The sequence below is a fragment of the Silurus aristotelis genome, assembly GCF_946808225.1.
Source record: "Silurus aristotelis genome assembly, chromosome: 10".
Classification (NCBI taxonomy): domain Eukaryota; kingdom Metazoa; phylum Chordata; class Actinopteri; order Siluriformes; family Siluridae; genus Silurus; species Silurus aristotelis.
This window is the reverse complement of record NC_139583.1, coordinates 17961726-17979177: the sequence shown is the minus strand read 5'-3', so window position 1 is coordinate 17979177 and position 17452 is coordinate 17961726. Positions and strand designations below refer to the sequence as shown.

Genomic DNA, 17452 nt, shown 5'->3' with positions numbered 1-17452 from the left:
GGACAGATTAAACATGTGATTCAGATGCATGGGCACATGAAAGTGTTCCCAAAGCATTGTTGATGCAGCTTCAGTTCCTGAAAGCGTGAACACACACCCACACACTCCACAATGTAAGAAAAATAAATAAAAATATGAAACAACACTACATAACCAAAGATAAAGTGGTCAAATTGATTATTTGGGCTGTATAAAAGAGAAACCTGATTTTTTCCAAGATGGTCCAGCCACTTGAACTGTTCAGTCTATAGGAGACAATTATGCTGGGATCTGAATAACTAAAATGGCAGGATCCAGAGCCTAAAAAAAAAAAACAGATCAACCCATAAAAATATGCATTAAAAAACACAGAATAAGTACACATTTACCTGGCTAGAACATTTTATATAGTGGCATCAAGCAAACGTGAATGCCATGGCTATATTTCCTTCCGTTGTTTTAATCTGCATGGCTATGATCAATTAGTATTCTGAGTACTCTGTGTTCCCTACTCATTCTGGCCATGAAAGATTTATATCTTCAACACTGTCATGCTACAGAAATCAATGACTGAAATTCATTTGCACTGCGAAATGCGGTGCATGAGGAAAATTCTGAGGAAGGTTGACTGAGTTTTTAAGAAAGATAATTCAGGATGTAAGTGAATATAAAAATGTATGATAAAATTACAGATGGATATAAAATATAGATTATTTAGAAAAATGTTTAAGACACCAGTGAATAACTTGATTAATGAAAGGGTTATTATAACATAAGGGTATTCATATGCTGTGGCATTTAGATCTATAAAATAATCTGTTTTTAGGACACATATTATACTTCTTATGAATTTCGTTTCTTTTCATTTTTTCCAATCATGTAAGATAATTGTTTTCATCTGTATACAATGGATTTTGGAAGATCTGGTAGACTATTTAGCTATACAGGCATAATTAGATTAGATAGGATTAGATTAGATTCAACTTTATTGTCATTGTGCAGTTAGCATCGAACCAGAAGTGCATAGATAGCTTATTTACAAGTGGCATTGTAATAATAAGGGTATGAGGTTACACAGAAAGTGTAGTAATGTAATATATATATATGTTTATATATATATATATATATATATATATATATATATATATATATATATATATATATATATATATATATATAAACATATTTTATATAAACAAAAATATGGATGGACATACAGAAGTGTAATGATAGTTTTTTGGGTGGTGCAAGGATGCATGATTTTAAAGTGGTGCAAAATAGTACACTGCCTTACAATAATACACTGCCTTACAAATTGAAATGTTTACAGCTAGACAGACAGGTTTAATTAGGTACTTGGTCATTTGTCATGCCACCATAATTAACAACCATTTTAAGCCACAACCAATTTTATAGACAGGTGCAGTCACAACCCTTAATTCAACTATCATCTATTCCAAAACAATTTCACTACTTATATCACACTACTACTACAGTTTTTTTTATAACTTATTATTGGCAGAAAGACTTTAGTTAGCTCTTAAATTTTTAATATAGGATTTTGAGATGATCAATTGTATTACGCTATATGTTTCATATAATACATTCTGAAAGTTTTAAACAAAAGTAAAATGCATTTACCATATATGCAGAAAGTTAGTTTTTATAGAATTTATTACTTACCCAGTGCAAACTGTAATACTGAAGCAGTGCTTGTATTAAGAGCCACTGTAATCTAAATCAACAATAAAACGTCATATCAAAATCTTTTCTTTTTCTCATGAAAAAAACAACAACATTTTAATTATAAAGTGATTAAATGTATTCCATTCTGTGCAAACAATATTGCTAACCAGTGTATTTCTATTTCAATAATTGTGGATTTTTGTTCATATTTACTGGTTACTGTACATCTTTTCTGGTTATTCTCATTTTATGTCTAAAAATAGTATATATATATATATATATATATATATATATATATATATATATATATATATATATATATATATATATATATATATATATAAACAGTAGAGGATTGAAAATGAGTATGCAAATTATAAACTAGGCACCAGGCTCTCTTAAAATTTTTAGATTACGAAACAATTGCCCCACAACAAAAACTTCTACAAAGAAAATACAGAGACAACAAGGAGTTGCTAAAAAGCTTTCACTGAGGACTTCCAAAGATTTCTGCAGAGGATATTTCTGCACTGGAACGACCACTGGTACTAGAAGAGCTACAGGCCAACCTAAACACAATGGCGGGAAGAAAAGTGCCTGGAAAAGATACCAGTGGAATTGTATGAGTTCTTCTGGCAGAAACTGGGAGAAAATTTGCTGGAGGTCCTTGATAAAAGCTGCAGAGAAATGTGTCTCTCCTGAGCAGCCTGAGAGCAGGTATCACACTTTCCCCAAAAAATTAATTTACAGGACATTAAAAACTGCCATCCAGTGTCACTGATCTGCACAGATGATAATGTCAAACGCATGGTTTAACTACAGAAACAATTAAATAATATTTAAAAAATGTTAGCATAGTATCCTCCTCTAGAATTAAAAGGGGAAAAAATAAGCTGTTGAGTAAGACACTGGTCCCATGGGTTACCAAAGCTATAAGGTGGACTAACATGATTGGATCTGAGTTCCTGATATGAAGGGATGGCACGAGTTAAATCTTTGTAAAAATCTTATGGTTTTGGCTGTAATCATTAAACATTTTAATGGACCCAACAGTTTTAGATCTTTTAATATGTTTAATTTGTATGTGTTTTTAAGGCGTTGTCTGTTGTACTGGCTTCTAGGAGAGCTTTAATTGTAAGGATGAATGAACACTAACTCTACAGGCCTCATGCAAACTCTAAAGTAGAAAAAGTTGGCACTGACACTGAGGTTACTAGGGTGGACACTGCAAGACTGGACTTTTTAACGAAAAGAGAGCAGTGGTCGAGGAGCTTGAGCTATGGTCACTGCAACACAGGCCATCAGAAAGAAATGGATCAGCAAACTTTTAGCAGAGGAACGTCTTTAGTTTACCTATGTAACCCTAGTTCCCTGAGGGAACCATACGCTGCATCGCAATGCTTTGGGAACGCTTCCAAGTTTTCCATGCTCTGAATCACGTGTGTAATCTGTCCAATAGAAGGCACGGCATCATCGGCGGGGTGACATCACGACCAGGAAGCTATAAAAGCACATGGCAGTGTGGCAAGGGGACGCAGCGTCTAGTTCCCTCATACGTAACCTAGAGACATTCAATTTCAGGAGCTCGAGCTACGTCGCAATGCTTTGGGAAGAAGAGCACAATACCGCCAGACTGACCAGTCCCTGACTAGTTTGTATGAGCAGAGCTGTTTCGAAAGACAGAGTAGCTAGGAGTGGCACAGAAGTTGAGGTTGTAAAACCTGACAAAGTTCAGTGGGGTGGACCAGCTCGCAGTGTCGCAGAGGTTTCGAGTGCGCTCTGACACTAAACTGAGTGTGGAGACCAAAGGACTCATAGGAGGATGCAATTGTGTCGATAATCCATCTGCTGAGGGTCTGAGTAATAGCAGGAAGGCCGCTCCTCGGAGGGCCGTAGCAAATGAACACTTGTTCCGACTTCCTCCAAGGGCTCGTCCTATGGATGCAAGTGTCCAGTGCTCGCACTGGGCACAGCTGGTTTAGCCTTTCTGGTCTGGGGCCTGGAACAGAGGAGGATAGAATGCCTGGAGCCTAACAGGTTGTGGGACGACCGAGGGCACCTGGGGACATAACCCGCTCTAGGGTGCAGGAAGGCACTGGCTATGCCTGGAGTAAACTCACCTGCAAATCACCTACTCTTCAGAGAGCAGATAGCCAGCAAAGCACAGTCTTGACTGTAAGATGCCTCCATGGAGCCTCCGGTCAAGGGCTCAAAGGGGGGCTTGGATAGAGCTTCCAGCACAACGGGTTAGGGCTAAAAGAACCTCTGCAGTTGTTTGCCATTTTCAGGTTTGGGTCACACCTCCATGGCAAGAATTCGGACAGGATCCATCTTCTCATTCACCGCAGATAAGATGGAGCCCAGAAAATATGTGCTGGACACATGAAACACATTTGTCAGCCTTAACACACAACTGGTTCTGAAGTAGACGGGTCAGCACAGAGTGTACATATCACAATCGTGTTCCTCCAGTGAGCGGGAGTGGATTAATATGTTGTCCAGGTAGACGAACACAAAATGATGGAGCATGTCCCGAAGGACGGTGTTGACCAGGGCCTGGAAGACTGCTGGAGCATTAGTGAGGCCAATCGGCATGACCAAGTACTCATAGTGGCCTGCGGGGTATTAAAGGCTGCCTTCTTTTCCTCCTCCTCCCAGATGCTTACAAGGTGGTAAGCGTTGTGGATGTATCGGGTTACCGAATCTTAATGCTGATGAAGTTGAGTACCCGGTAGTCAATGGAGGGGCGGAGTTTCTTGTCCTTCTTTACAACAAAAATGAAACCTGCCCCAGCCGGCCAGGAGGAAGGGCGAATGATACCAGAAGCGAGGGACTTCCGGACGTAATCAGTCATGGCCTCTCTTTCAGGACCCGTCAGGTGGTAGAGATGACCCCAGGGAGTATCGTTCTTGGCAATAGGTCAATAGCGCAATCGTATGGATGGTGGGGAGGTAGTGATAAAGCCCTGGCTTTACTGAAGATGGTGCCCAGATCATGCTATTCTGAAGGAACAGAACAGAAATCTGAGCGAGAATTCATTCCAGAATGAGTCAGGATTTAAGGGATTGAGGTGAAACAGCTGGCTTGACACGAGATCCCCCATTCAAACACCTGGCCACCGGTCCAGTCCAAGTGAGGGTTATGTCTCTGCAACCACATAAAACCGAACATAATGAGGAATGATAACCATTCACAATGTTGTTTAGCGGTGGAGACGAGAAGGGGCTTGGTGCAGTGGGTGACCCAATGGAGAATGTGGCCTTCGAAGGCACGGACCAGGAGTGGTGTTGGGAGTGGTTCGGACTCAATGTCTAGATGGCGAGAAAGTTCCTCATCGAGAAATTTAGCTTTCACCCTGGTGTCGACAAACATTGCTAATTCATGGCCCTTGACGTTGATCCGAACCTTGAGCAACGGTTTGGAGGGGCTGGGAGTCCTTGGCCCAGTGCTGGCCCCAGATTCAATGCCGAGTCCATAAGAGCAACGCCTCTCCTTCATGCTAGTGGAGTTCCAGAGGCGTGAAAGTCTGTGCCGTATTCAGCTACGGAACGCCTGTCTTGGGTGGTCTGGAACAAGGACCGGGCGGCATCCTGTCCACTTTGCTGTGGTCCACTGTTTGGACTTATCTGAAAGTAGGGAGATCACATAGGCCACCTTGGTGAGATCATCCAGGAAAGAGAATGGCTGAAGCTCAAAAGTTATTTCACAGTTTAACAGGAATGGCCTGCACTCCCCCGATTGTCCCCCAAAGTGTTCAGGGGTCGGAAGATGAACCTCACACCAAGGTGCCGGTGGCGGGACAGGCGCTGGGGTTGCTGATGTAGGGTTATGAGCAGCTGCACTAGAGAGGAAAGTTGAGTCTGGAGATCATCCAGTGGGTCCATATCTGGCCAGATCATACTGTCAGGGAGTGGGTAGTTGGACTCAAATGCAGGATACCAGCAAGGTATATATTTAAAGTCTTTAATTAAAAAAATAAAAAAATAAAAAATGTAGACAAAACACAAATGCCTTGCAAAAAAAAAAGGTACAAAATCAAAGCGTCCAAAAACTTATGACCACACCGTGCCGAGCGGGAGTAAGGCCGAGTGAGAGAAACAGTCCGTGTCTTGAGAATAGGAAAGATCAAAAACCAACTTCAACTGGTGGCAAGGTGCAAGTCAGAGAAAACCGGAAGATCCAAAACTGAAACCCAAGGATCTGGGCTGCAAAACGAGGGGCAGGAAAGTCTGGCAGAGAACGCGAGGAATCCGCATCCATTTATGCAGCGGGAAGATGGCTGCCGGCACCATTCATGATAGTCATATTAGAAGTTGCTCGTAACTAAAAATAGGGACAAGTTAAGTTCTAAATGTAACATTTATTACGTATCTGCAATATTTATGCTTATATTGCGTGTAATAATGAACTTAAATTACAGCAACTAAATGCTGAAGCAGGTTCTGACCGCTGAGTTCTGACAACTAAAATGCAAAGACATTCTTTACAATGTTTGCTTTCCACTTTGTGGCAAAATGTTGACTTGGGGTGATTAAAATTTGCCATGCTATTGATACATTGTATGTTTTAGAAAAAAACTAATGATAGATGTTAGCTTAATAATGATCAGGAATGTGTGAAAGAAATGTTTACTTTTACTAGGACTACATGCAGCTAAAAGTAAACATTCTGATTACATTGTGTCTCTGGATGGTCTTTTTTGTTTCATTAAGTACAGCAGTAGAAAACCTGTGATTATTGACACTTGTCTTTCCTTCAAAACTCATGTAGACAATTGTTCTGAGATAGCCTTTGTTTAAGAAATATATTTTCAGCAATATATTTTTAGATGATAAAGAAAAAAAAATGTCATGCTTTTGTTACCCCTAGATTATTCATTCATTCATTCATTTTCTCCCGCTTATCCGTAATTCGGGTCGCGGGGGCAGTCTAAGCAGGACCCCGCCTTCGACTGCTGCCCAATCCTCACAGCACCGTCCAGCACCCCTAGATTAGTCTGTAGTAATTCTAAATTGTCTATATATTCTAGTATGTGCATAAACAAGCTCCATTAAAACCAGAATGAAGGTGCTAGAGCCTATACTAAAACCAGAAATGACTTCTTTCCTATCCACTCTATTTTGACCATCAATAAACTCTTACACTAATTATTAAATACTACTACTTATATAGTAGTAGTATTTAATAATTATATCTGCTGCCACTGTACCTGTGCAATATTATAGTTTATCCACCATGCCTACTTATGTCCTGATAGTGATGTAATATACAGCTGTTGTGTGTTGCATGTATACTGTATGTGAATGCCAAAAACACAATACAGTGAGAACAGATGCAAGTACAGGTACGTTTTTATTTAATAAACCTGCAGATAATCCAAATCATGAGGCAAAATCTTAAAAGTGAAATGGGCAGTGAACATAAGGTGTAAACATAAGGACCAATCACTAGAGAGGGTAGAGACAACATGAATGCTGGAACAGGCTCTCTGAGGATGGAAGCCGTAAAGCCAGCCCTTTGGCATGAGCTGGATTTTTAGGATAGAAAGCCCATCATCCCCTGGCTTTAGCGCATCATGGAATGAAGCCTTGGTTTTGCCACCTGACTTTAGTGAATTGTGAAAGGAGGCCTTGGCAATGTCCCCTGGCTTGTGGGCCTTGTGAGGCCCTGACTTAAGCATGATTAGAGAGGCCTCCCCATCAGCCTCAGGCATAAAGCAGGCATGTGTCACCCTCTAGTTTAAGCACAGCATAAAGCGTAACTTGGGAGTGGTGTGGAGTAGGGCTTGGGAGGCTATGCCATTGGCCTCAGCTGGAGCATGCAAAGAAACCTGGCTTGGGAGACCATATTCTCTCAGGTAAGAACTTGGCATAGGGCATGGCTTAGGAGGCGGCCTTGTTAACCTTGAGCTGGAGTGTGGTGTGAAGGGTGGCTTTGAAAAAAAAAAACCTCATGAGCATTCTGACAAACACAACTACTGAGCGGATTACCACGTTGCTGTGTTTATAAGAAGCTCAGTCCAATGACAAACATGAACATTAGCCACTGATCCTGATCCAGCTTGAGTTCCAGCAATTCTTTACAATAGACGTCACTGTAAAAAATCCACCTGAATGTAAACGCCATCGTTTGGAGCTGGTGATGGTGAAAGCATGTGTGTACATGCCAAAAGCATGCAAAAGCGAGACTGGATGCAAGTGCATGCAAGTGTTTATTTGATAAACAAGCAGATAATTCAAATTGTGAACCAAAATTATAAGTGAAACAGGAAGTGGTTGGGCGATTGGTAAAATACTAAGAAGAAACTGAAAGATATATCTAAAGAACGTGAAACCATAAACATGAAACTGTGGACATAACCGTAAAACAAACAGCTAATTTATTGCTTTGAGAAAAGAGTTACTTTTCCAAGACAAAGTGAACACAAACAGGTACTTATACACAAGTCAAGTCAAGAGGCTTTTTATTGTCATTTCTACTATACACAGTACACAGTAAAAACGAGACAACGTTTCTCCGGAACCCTGGTGCTACACTAAACAATAACATAAAGCTACAACACAACACAAGCTACATAAAGTGCATCGAGTGCAACCTGGTGCAAACAGTGCAGATAAAAAACAGTACAGACAGACAACACAAGACAAGACACAAAACCAAGATAGCGCCGACCAGTAAACCTACTGTATACTTGGTTATACAGTACTGTGAACTGTAAAAACTATACCCGGGAGTGATGTAAGAACACAGTGTAGTGCAAAAATACAGCAGCAGTCAAGATGTGCAGAAGACAGCATGTAAACAGTGTAGTATAATATAATAAAGTTGAAGGTGCAAAAAAAAAAAAAAGCATGTAAACAATATAGTAGTCAGGTGCAAAAGACTAAGAGTAATAAACAGTACTGTTTACTGTTTACTGTTTAAACATGTAAACAGTAATACAGTGAAAGGTGCAGTTAAACAGATATCAGTTCTCAAATATAAATAATAATAAATAGATGATGGTGGAATAGATTGAGATGAGTGTGTGTTGTGTTAAGTAGAGGTTATACAGTCTGATACACACATTTGTGTGTGTGTGTGTGTGTGTGTGTGAGAGAGAGATCCCGTCAGTTCTGTGTATTAAGTAGCCTGATGGCTTGCGGGAAAAAACTGTTGCATAGTCTTGTTGTGGCGGCACGAATGCTTCGGAACCGTTTTCCTGATGGCAGGAGTCGGAAAAGTGTGTGTGACCGTCCACAATGCTGTGTGCTTTGCGGATGCAGCGTGTGGTGTAAATGTGCATAATAGAGGGGAGAGAGACTCCGATGATCTTCTCAGCTGTCCTCACTATCCTCTGTAGGGTCTTGCAGTCCGAGACGGTGCAATTCCCAAACCAGGCAGTGATGCAGCTGCTCAGGATGCTCTCAATGGTCCCTCTGTAGAACATGGTCAGGATGGGGGGAGGGAGATGGGCTTTCCTCAGCCTTCTCAGGAAGTAGAGACGCTGCTGGGCTTTCTTGGTGATGGAGCTGATGTTGAGTGACCATTGAGGTAATCCGCCAGATGAACACCAAGGAATTTGGTGCTCTTGACGATCTCCACAGAGGATCCATCAATAACAGTGGAGAATGGTCGCTCTGTGCTCTCCTTAAGTCCACAACCATCTCTTTTGTTTTGTCCACGTTCAGAGACAGGTTGTTTGCTCCACACCAGGCTGTTAACCGTTGCACCTCCTCTCTGTATGCTGACTCGTCATTCTTGCTGATTAGACCCACCACGGTCGTGTCATCAGCAAACTTAATTATCTGATTCGAGCTGTGCATTGCTACACAGTCGTGAGTCAACAAAGTGAACAGCAGTGGACTGAGCACACAGCCCTGGGGGGCCCCAATGCTCAGTGTGGTGGTGCTGGAGATGCTGTTCCCGATCCGTACTGACTGAGGTCTCGGGACGATAGTCGTTGAGGCAGGATATGGTAGACTTCTTCGGCACAGGAACGATGGTCGTTGTCTTGAAGCACGTGGGAACAACGTTACTGCTCAGGGAGATGTTTAAGATGTCAGTAAAGACATCCGCTAGCTGTTCTGCACATTCCCTGAGCACTCTGCCAGGAATGTTGTCAGGTCCAGCAGACTTCCGTGGGTTAACTCTGCATAGAGTTTCTCACTTCAGCTGTGGTTAGACAGAGCACCTGGTCAGTGGGAGGAGGGGTGGTCTTCCTCGAGGTTGTTCTGTACCTCAAACCGGGTGTAGAAGTTGTTGAGCGCATCTGGGAGGGAGGCATCACGGTCACAAGCAAGTGATGTGGTCTTGTAATTCGTGATCGCCTGGATGCCCTGCCACATGCGCTGAGTGTCTCCACTGTCCTGGAAGTGGTTGTGGATTTTCTTCGCGTGTGCGTGCTTTGCCTCTCTGATGGCACGAGACAGTTTGGCCCTTGCTATTTTTAAGGCCTCCTTGTCCCCTGTTCTGAAGGCAAAGTCTCTTTGTTACAGCAGCACTTGAACATTTGCAGTCATCCACGGCTTCTGGTTGGAGCATGTAGTGATGGTCTTGGAGATGGTCACATCATCAACGCACTTGCTGATCTAGCTGGTCACTGATGATGTGTACTTCTCCAAGTTGATGGAATCACCATTGGTTGCAGCCTCTCTAAACATGTCCCAGTCAGTGCATTCAAAACAGTCCTGAAGAGCAGAAGTAGCTCCTTCTGGCCAGGTTTTCACCTGTTTCTGGTTTAGAGCGTCTGATGAGCGGTCTGTATGCTGGAATAAACATAACAGAGCAGTGGTCTGAGTATCCGAGATAGGGGCGGGGCTCCGCACGATACGCGCCAGGGATGTTTGTGTAAACAAGATCCAGCGTGTTCGCTTCTCTCGTTGCAAAGTCCACATACTGATGGAGTTTGGGAAGCACAGTCCTGAGATTCACATGGTTGAAATCTCCGGCGATAATAAACAATCCGTCGGGGTGAGCATTCTGCAGGTCGCTAATAGCGCCGTAGAGTTCACACAGTGCCTTCTTAGCATTAGCACTGGGAGGAATGTACACTCCGACGATGTAAACAGTGGTGAATTCCCGTGGTAAATAAAAAGGTCTGCATCTAACAGTCACAAACTCCACTAGGGATGAGCAGTAGCGTGAAACAAGCACAGAGTTCTTACACCATTCCGTGTTGATATATATATATACACACACCACCACTGCGAGTCTTACCGCACAGAGCTGCGTTTCTGTCGGCTCGAAACACGGTTAGCCCGTCTAGCTGGATGGTGGCTTTTGGAACTCTGTCGCTGAGCCACGTCTCCGTGAAAACAAAGACGCAACAGTCTCTAAACTCTCGCCGTGTGGTTCGCTGGAGTCGGATGTAGTCCAGTTTATTGTCCAGGGAGCAGAGGTTAGAAAGAAGAATGGACAGGAGAGCCGGCCAGCTAGGGTTAGCATTTAGCCTAGCACGGACACCCGCCCGCTTGCCGCGCTTCCGCGTCCTCGAGCAGCGCTTCCGGCGTCCTCTCTCCCGGCTACCGGCACCAGGTGACACCGAGGGCTGGGGGCCTGGTCTTTGTGGCCGAGGTCGCAGCAAGCCGAGGTCACAAAGGTTATTAATAACTTCATCATGCAGATTGCTGGTTGCATGATTCCTGTAGCATAGTAGTGTCTGGTGGTCGTACACATGAACACAGCTGACTCTGGTGTCCATGTATTGTAATAGGTCTGGCTAAATGTAAAAGCACCATTTTTGGATCCGGAAAGGCCGCTGCGAGCTACTGCCGTGTCGCCATCTTGGATCACACATTATTCAAGCATAAAAATGAGGCACAGACATAAACTATGAAATGTGAACATAAGGACCAATGACTAGATGGGGTTTGTGTAGAAAGGCTGTATGCAAGAAGGCATGAATGATCATTATAATCATGAATCATCATAATGCTATGAATCACACCTGAGAAGACAAAGACCAGTATAATCAGCTGCAGAATGAGACTTTCAGTCAGCTATGTGACTGAGAGGGAATTGCTACAAGAAAGAATGTGAGGACAAAATTAAATTATATATATTTTTGTTTGTAGTTTATTTAGAATATATTTAACTATCACACATAATAACTTTCATGCATGATTAATAGTGTCCATGAGGGTCTTACATGCATGCTGGATATTGTCCATTAGGGCCTTACATTCATACCGGCAGTGTTGTGCTCGTTACTAAGAAATAGTACAGTTACTAGTTACTTCATTTAAAAAGTAACTCAATTACTTTGTTGATTACTTACACCAAAAAGTAATAAGTTACTGTCAAAATTAACTTTTTAGTGACTTTTTTAAAGAACATTCTTTAATGTTTCCATTAATGCCCTTTTAAACTGACTTAAACACAAAGTAATTTTTAAACACTATTTTATTTAAGTCAGACCAGCACAAACTGAATATATCACAAGGATTTCTGAAATAAATAACAAAATATATTCAGAATCAAAAACTAAAGTGGCTTCTGCATCATAAAAGCTGTTGTGTTGAGCCTATAAAAATGTTCCTTTCACAGCTTAAGTATGAAAACTATCAACAATGTAATACATAACACCGGGTTAGCTTCTAGCTTCGTCGAGGCATGGAGTTTCTGGAGGTGCTTCGACAGATTGGAGTTGCTGTGTATCGCAGTAGATACGGCCTTCGAACCAAAAAGACACAGCTTACATTTGACTAAAAGGTCTTTATGCTCAAATAAAGTGAAATAATAAGCATATTTCCAATTTGAGAAACTCGTCTTGCTCTCGCCCAGACTCGCCATTACTGCCGCACATACTTAAATAAACGGAAACACGCCCACAGTGCGTCTTCTTCGTGTTTACAGTGATTCTCATCCACCAATTCTACAATGCGTCGCTGCTGTAAACAGGTTAGACTGTAGGCTACACTTCAGCCAAAATTAATCCATTTAAAAAAGTAACGGACAACGCACCATGCGTGTACATGACTACCTGGCTCACCTCAGATCATTTCCATATATACAGTGCACTCGATGCAAGGCGAGATCATCAGTGATAATGAGGGGATAGTAGAGAAACTAAAAAACGCTCCTTAAATTTCAAGCTTTCTATACATATATTTATTGTCTGTGAGAAATTCACTGAGATTCAGGCTGTTTTATTTATGTGTTTGTGAAGAGAGATGACAGAGACAGCAAAGAGCGTGCACTGTCTATATTCTTTATTTTACAAAAGCACAGCATTTTGTTATGTTATGTGTGCAAATAAAAGTACACCCTTTACAGATTCAAATGCTGTATTGCTCTTATCTGTACGATCAAAAAAGACAGTAGTTTAAGTTTGTTTTAGGGTGAAGGAAAAAATTACACAAAACACATTCGGCGAGTTTGTTGACCCCGGTGGGTTGATATCATCACCTGGACACTTTAGTGACAATCACACTATGAAACTTTAAATCTGGACTCCTGGCAATATCTGTCATATATACATCAATTTCTTCTTTTTATATATATTTAATATATCTCGTGTGTTTATGTGTGTGTGTGTGTGTGTGTGTGTGTGTGTGTATTATATATACACACACACACACACACACACACACACACAATATATATATATATATATATATATATATATATATATATATATATATATATATATATATATATATATATATATAATATACTTTTTTTTTTTTTTTAACCTTTTTGTAACTTATTTTTATACTATAGTTATATAATTAACGCGATTCAAATCTCGTGCCCCCGGTTTATCATGGATTTGCATTTGCGACATAACTAATTTGTTTCGCTGATTTTCCCGGTCTATTGCAGATAGCACAATAGACCAAAAATCTTATAAGGAATTGTATTTTTTTTAATTTTTTTTTATGGATATGCATTTTTTTTTATGTTTTATGTTGAAACACTTATATGTCTTAATAAAAATATTATTATTTTTTTCAATATAATTTTATTAATTATAAAATGAAGTAAAATGTTAATATAGTAATGTATACATAAAATAGCATTTTTTTGGGGGGTCGTTTAGAGCGGTTTTTGATTTATCGTGGAAGGTTTTGGAATGTAACCACCGCGATAAACCAGGAATTACTGTACTTAAAATAAATAAAGATAAAAGTAAAGTATACAAATTTTTTAAATTTATTTTTATATTATATTTCTATTTACATGTTTACATGTTGAGCATTTTACAACATGCCATATTTTGTATGAATGTGTATATAACAAAAAAAAAATTATTTGAAAAAACATTAAATAAAACATGGAACATAAGCATTAACAAAAGCACATGAAACATAAAATCAAAGACAAAGTGTGCAGTCAGCATGTGCTAACTCACTATGGGCTGCCACTCAAAAATTTGGGAATCACTGACAACTGATGCATAAAACCCACAGTTATGGAACAGCTTTCCAATTAGTGTTCAGTTCTCAGATACAGACGCAGTGTTTAAGTTTAGGTTAAAAACATATTTGTTTTATTAAACCTATTGTGATTAAATGTTTCTTAGGTAAAGTAGCAGATCTGGAGATTGTTTTGGTGAACTGAAATGTTTGGATGCTGTGGTCCCCCCACTTTCACATGTTCACCCATGTTTGCTGACATTAAAATGGCTGGCTGATTTATATCCCAGAGCGCCCTCATGTCTCTCTAACACTATGGCTCTCCCTTTTTCTTATGCAGTTATAGATAATCTTTTCAGAATCCTTATTTGCACACCATAGGATGACCTAAAGCTCTATGCAGTTACTATGATGGGTTAAAGTCAAGAACCATAAAGATGTATTTGGAATGTGATTAATATAAACAGTTTGATACAATGGCCTAAATCTAAAATTGCCATGGACAGTTTTGCATTTAAGTGCCAATCAATGAATAGTTGATAAACTTAACAAAGATGGAACTATAATAAATGGACATTCTGTGTTACCTGGATTCGAATTTGTTTTCTTTTGAGTCTGGTTCCTTTCAAGGTTTTATTCATCATATATCTCAAAGTTTTGTTGTCATTCATCTACACTGGCCAGAAATTTTGAGAAAAAATGTGCTAAATTTTATACTTGAAGTCTATTAATTCTGTAATGCTGCTTTGGAACAACAGCAATTGAGAAAGGCACCATACAAGTTGAATTGTCTTGAATTAAATATGTATGTGATAGTCATGTCCACAAATGTTTGGCCATATAGTGTATATGTGTACCTGACTATATGTAGAATATAGTTGTCAAGTATGTTGTCAAGATTGTATATGATTTTGTGCATCTGGTTAGCTAGTGAGGGATATAATTACCAGTTCTCTTTCCCCAAAGGGTTCACAGAAAGTGACAGCTTTACCATATAAGACCACACCACACTGCTCCCCCACTTCACAGTTACTACAGTTTGACCTGAGAAGACAAGACAGAGTTACTATCATTTTGAAAATAAAATGTGTAAGTGGTGTCCTGAATACCCACCAGATATTGCCATCTAGTTCTCCTTGCAGATTAGAGTCAAAATCATCACGGAGAATTGCATGACTTCCATGTATTTCGGCTTTGTAGCATGAAATAGAACACCATAAGTAAAGATTTAAATAATCAGCAAAATAGAAAATATTACTTTGAATTTTAATACAAACATTTACGTATTAGCTTACCTAAACTAGGCTGCAGTGGTGGTTCTGTAGGAGCTTAAAAAAAGAGAAAATTTATCATAAATCTCAAATGAGAATAATTAAGATAGATTTTAGTTTACATGGATTCAGAATAATTTAAACAGAGATATACAATCAAACAATATATCTGGAAATTCATTCTAATTATTGATTTTACGTATCAGACACATGCATTGCTACCAGGTGCATACAATCACACACATAGAGACGCAATCTTTATAGACAAATACTGATTCGTTTGAAGAGGTCAGTGATCTTAAGTGTGTCATTGTCTTAGTTTGTGAAAGGTTTAAAATTGTTTAGGTTTGTAAATAAAAAAAGTCAGTGCAACATCTGCCAGTATATCTGGGATGCCAGTCAACAGTGGCTGCTGAGAAGAGTGAGGCCAAAAATGAAGAAATTATCTTATGGTGCTGAAGCATTTGGCAGTTGCATGATTACCAGAGACGGTGGAATAGGTCCAATTTCAGTATCCGATGTCACTGTAACAGGCAGTGCAGTTGGCTAAGGACCATTTGGCAGCTTAGATGTGGCAGGTGAGACCTGCTCACTCTCTCACTCCCTGCTTTCTCTCTCTGTGCATGTGCACAGCTATCCCTTGGTTGCCATCTGTTTAATTTAGGAAGGGAGCGTACAGGCAGTGGACGCAGTGGTCATTGCATGCCTCACCCATCCACTGATCTTGGGAATTTATTTGTTGGCATTTGAGCTTTTACTGAGGGGAATATTTGCATGTTCACAGGTGGTAAGCAACATGTAGTGAATGAAAGCTAATTAATTTCCCAGCCACCCCAAAACTATTAAAATCATTACAATTATTTAAAGTAATTGAACAAAATGGGATAGCATGAAGGCATTACTTAGTAAAGAAGTGGTGCAGTTATGCAGCGTGTAGTATTGCAGAGGTACTTTTCCACTATGGGATCCTGAAAGAGATTGTAAATAATGCACTGTACCTGCATCACTGCATGAGCTATACAAATTTCCAAGTATTAAACTGATCTTAAGTGTTTTCCCTCCACAAACAGATCTAAGGCCTGATAAAGTGGGTTCTTCATACACTTAAAATACATTATTTGAAGATTATTTAATGGAAATGCACAAATGTGGATAAGTACATTGGAAAAAGGGAAAATGACTTTTTATAGAGCAATGGCAAATTTATCACCTCAATCCACTTAACCTCGTGAAGCCTGGCCTATAAAATAATTAACAGAATTTTATTTATTTTTTTAATTGAAGTGTTTATTGGGTCTTTGAACAACAAAATAAATAAATAAATAAAACTACATACCATTTACCTTTTTTTGTATCATATTTGATACATTGGGCATTTATGACAATTTACTGATCACAATCTACAAACCCAATTCCAAAAAAGTTGGGACACTGTACAAATTGTGAATAAAAAAGGAATGCAATAATTTACAAATCTCATAAACTTATATTTTATTCACAATAGAATATAGATAACGTATCAAATGTTGAAAGTAAAACATTTTGAAATGTAATGTATTAGCTCATTTTGATTTCATGAGAGCTACCCATTCAAAAAAAGATGGGACAGGTAGCAATAAGAGGCCGGAAAAGTTAAATGTACATATAAGGAACAGCTGAAGGACCAATTTGCAACTTATTAGGTCAATTGGCAACATGACTGGGTATAAAAAGAGCCTCTCATAGTGTCAGTGTATCTCAGAAATCAAGATGGGCAGAGGATCACCAATTCCCCTAATGCTCCCAAAAATAGTGGAGCAATATCAGAAAGGAGTTTCTCAGAGAAAAATTGCAAAGAGTTTGAAGTTATCATCATTTACAGTGCATAATATCATCCAAAGATTCAAAGAATCTGGAACAATCTCTGTGTGTAAGGGTCAAGGGCAGAAAACCATACTGGATGCACATTATATTGGTAATTTCAGTGGAAAACTGTTCTGTGGTCAGATGGATCAAAATTTGAAGGAAAACTGTGCCACCATGTCAGCCAGACTAAAAAGGATAAGGACAACCCAAGTTGTTATCAGCGATTAGTTCAGAAGCCTGCATCGCCGATGGTATGGGGTTGTATGAGTGCATGTGGCATGGGCAGCTTACACATCTGGAAAGGCACCATCAATGCTGAAAGGTAAATCCAAG

At 39.8% G+C, this 17452-nt stretch overlaps 2 protein-coding genes across 2 annotated transcripts in view; both read right to left on the bottom strand.

Moving 5' to 3' along the window:
- kti12 (KTI12 chromatin associated homolog) overlaps nucleotides 1-17452 on the bottom strand; it is a 418740-nt gene that overhangs the window by 153313 nt on the left and 247975 nt on the right. The window lies entirely within an intron of this gene.
- reln (reelin) overlaps nucleotides 1-17452 on the bottom strand; it is a 514851-nt gene that overhangs the window by 352963 nt on the left and 144436 nt on the right. The window contains exons 5-9 of the mRNA XM_083552560.1: nucleotides 15299-15331; nucleotides 15117-15195; nucleotides 14951-15047; nucleotides 1663-1714; nucleotides 204-300 (exon numbers count right to left, since the gene is read on the bottom strand). Of these exons, the coding sequence (XP_083408686.1) occupies nucleotides 204-300; nucleotides 1663-1714; nucleotides 14951-15047; nucleotides 15117-15195; nucleotides 15299-15331 (358 nt within the window). The remainder of the gene's footprint in view (nucleotides 1-203; nucleotides 301-1662; nucleotides 1715-14950; nucleotides 15048-15116; nucleotides 15196-15298; nucleotides 15332-17452) is intronic.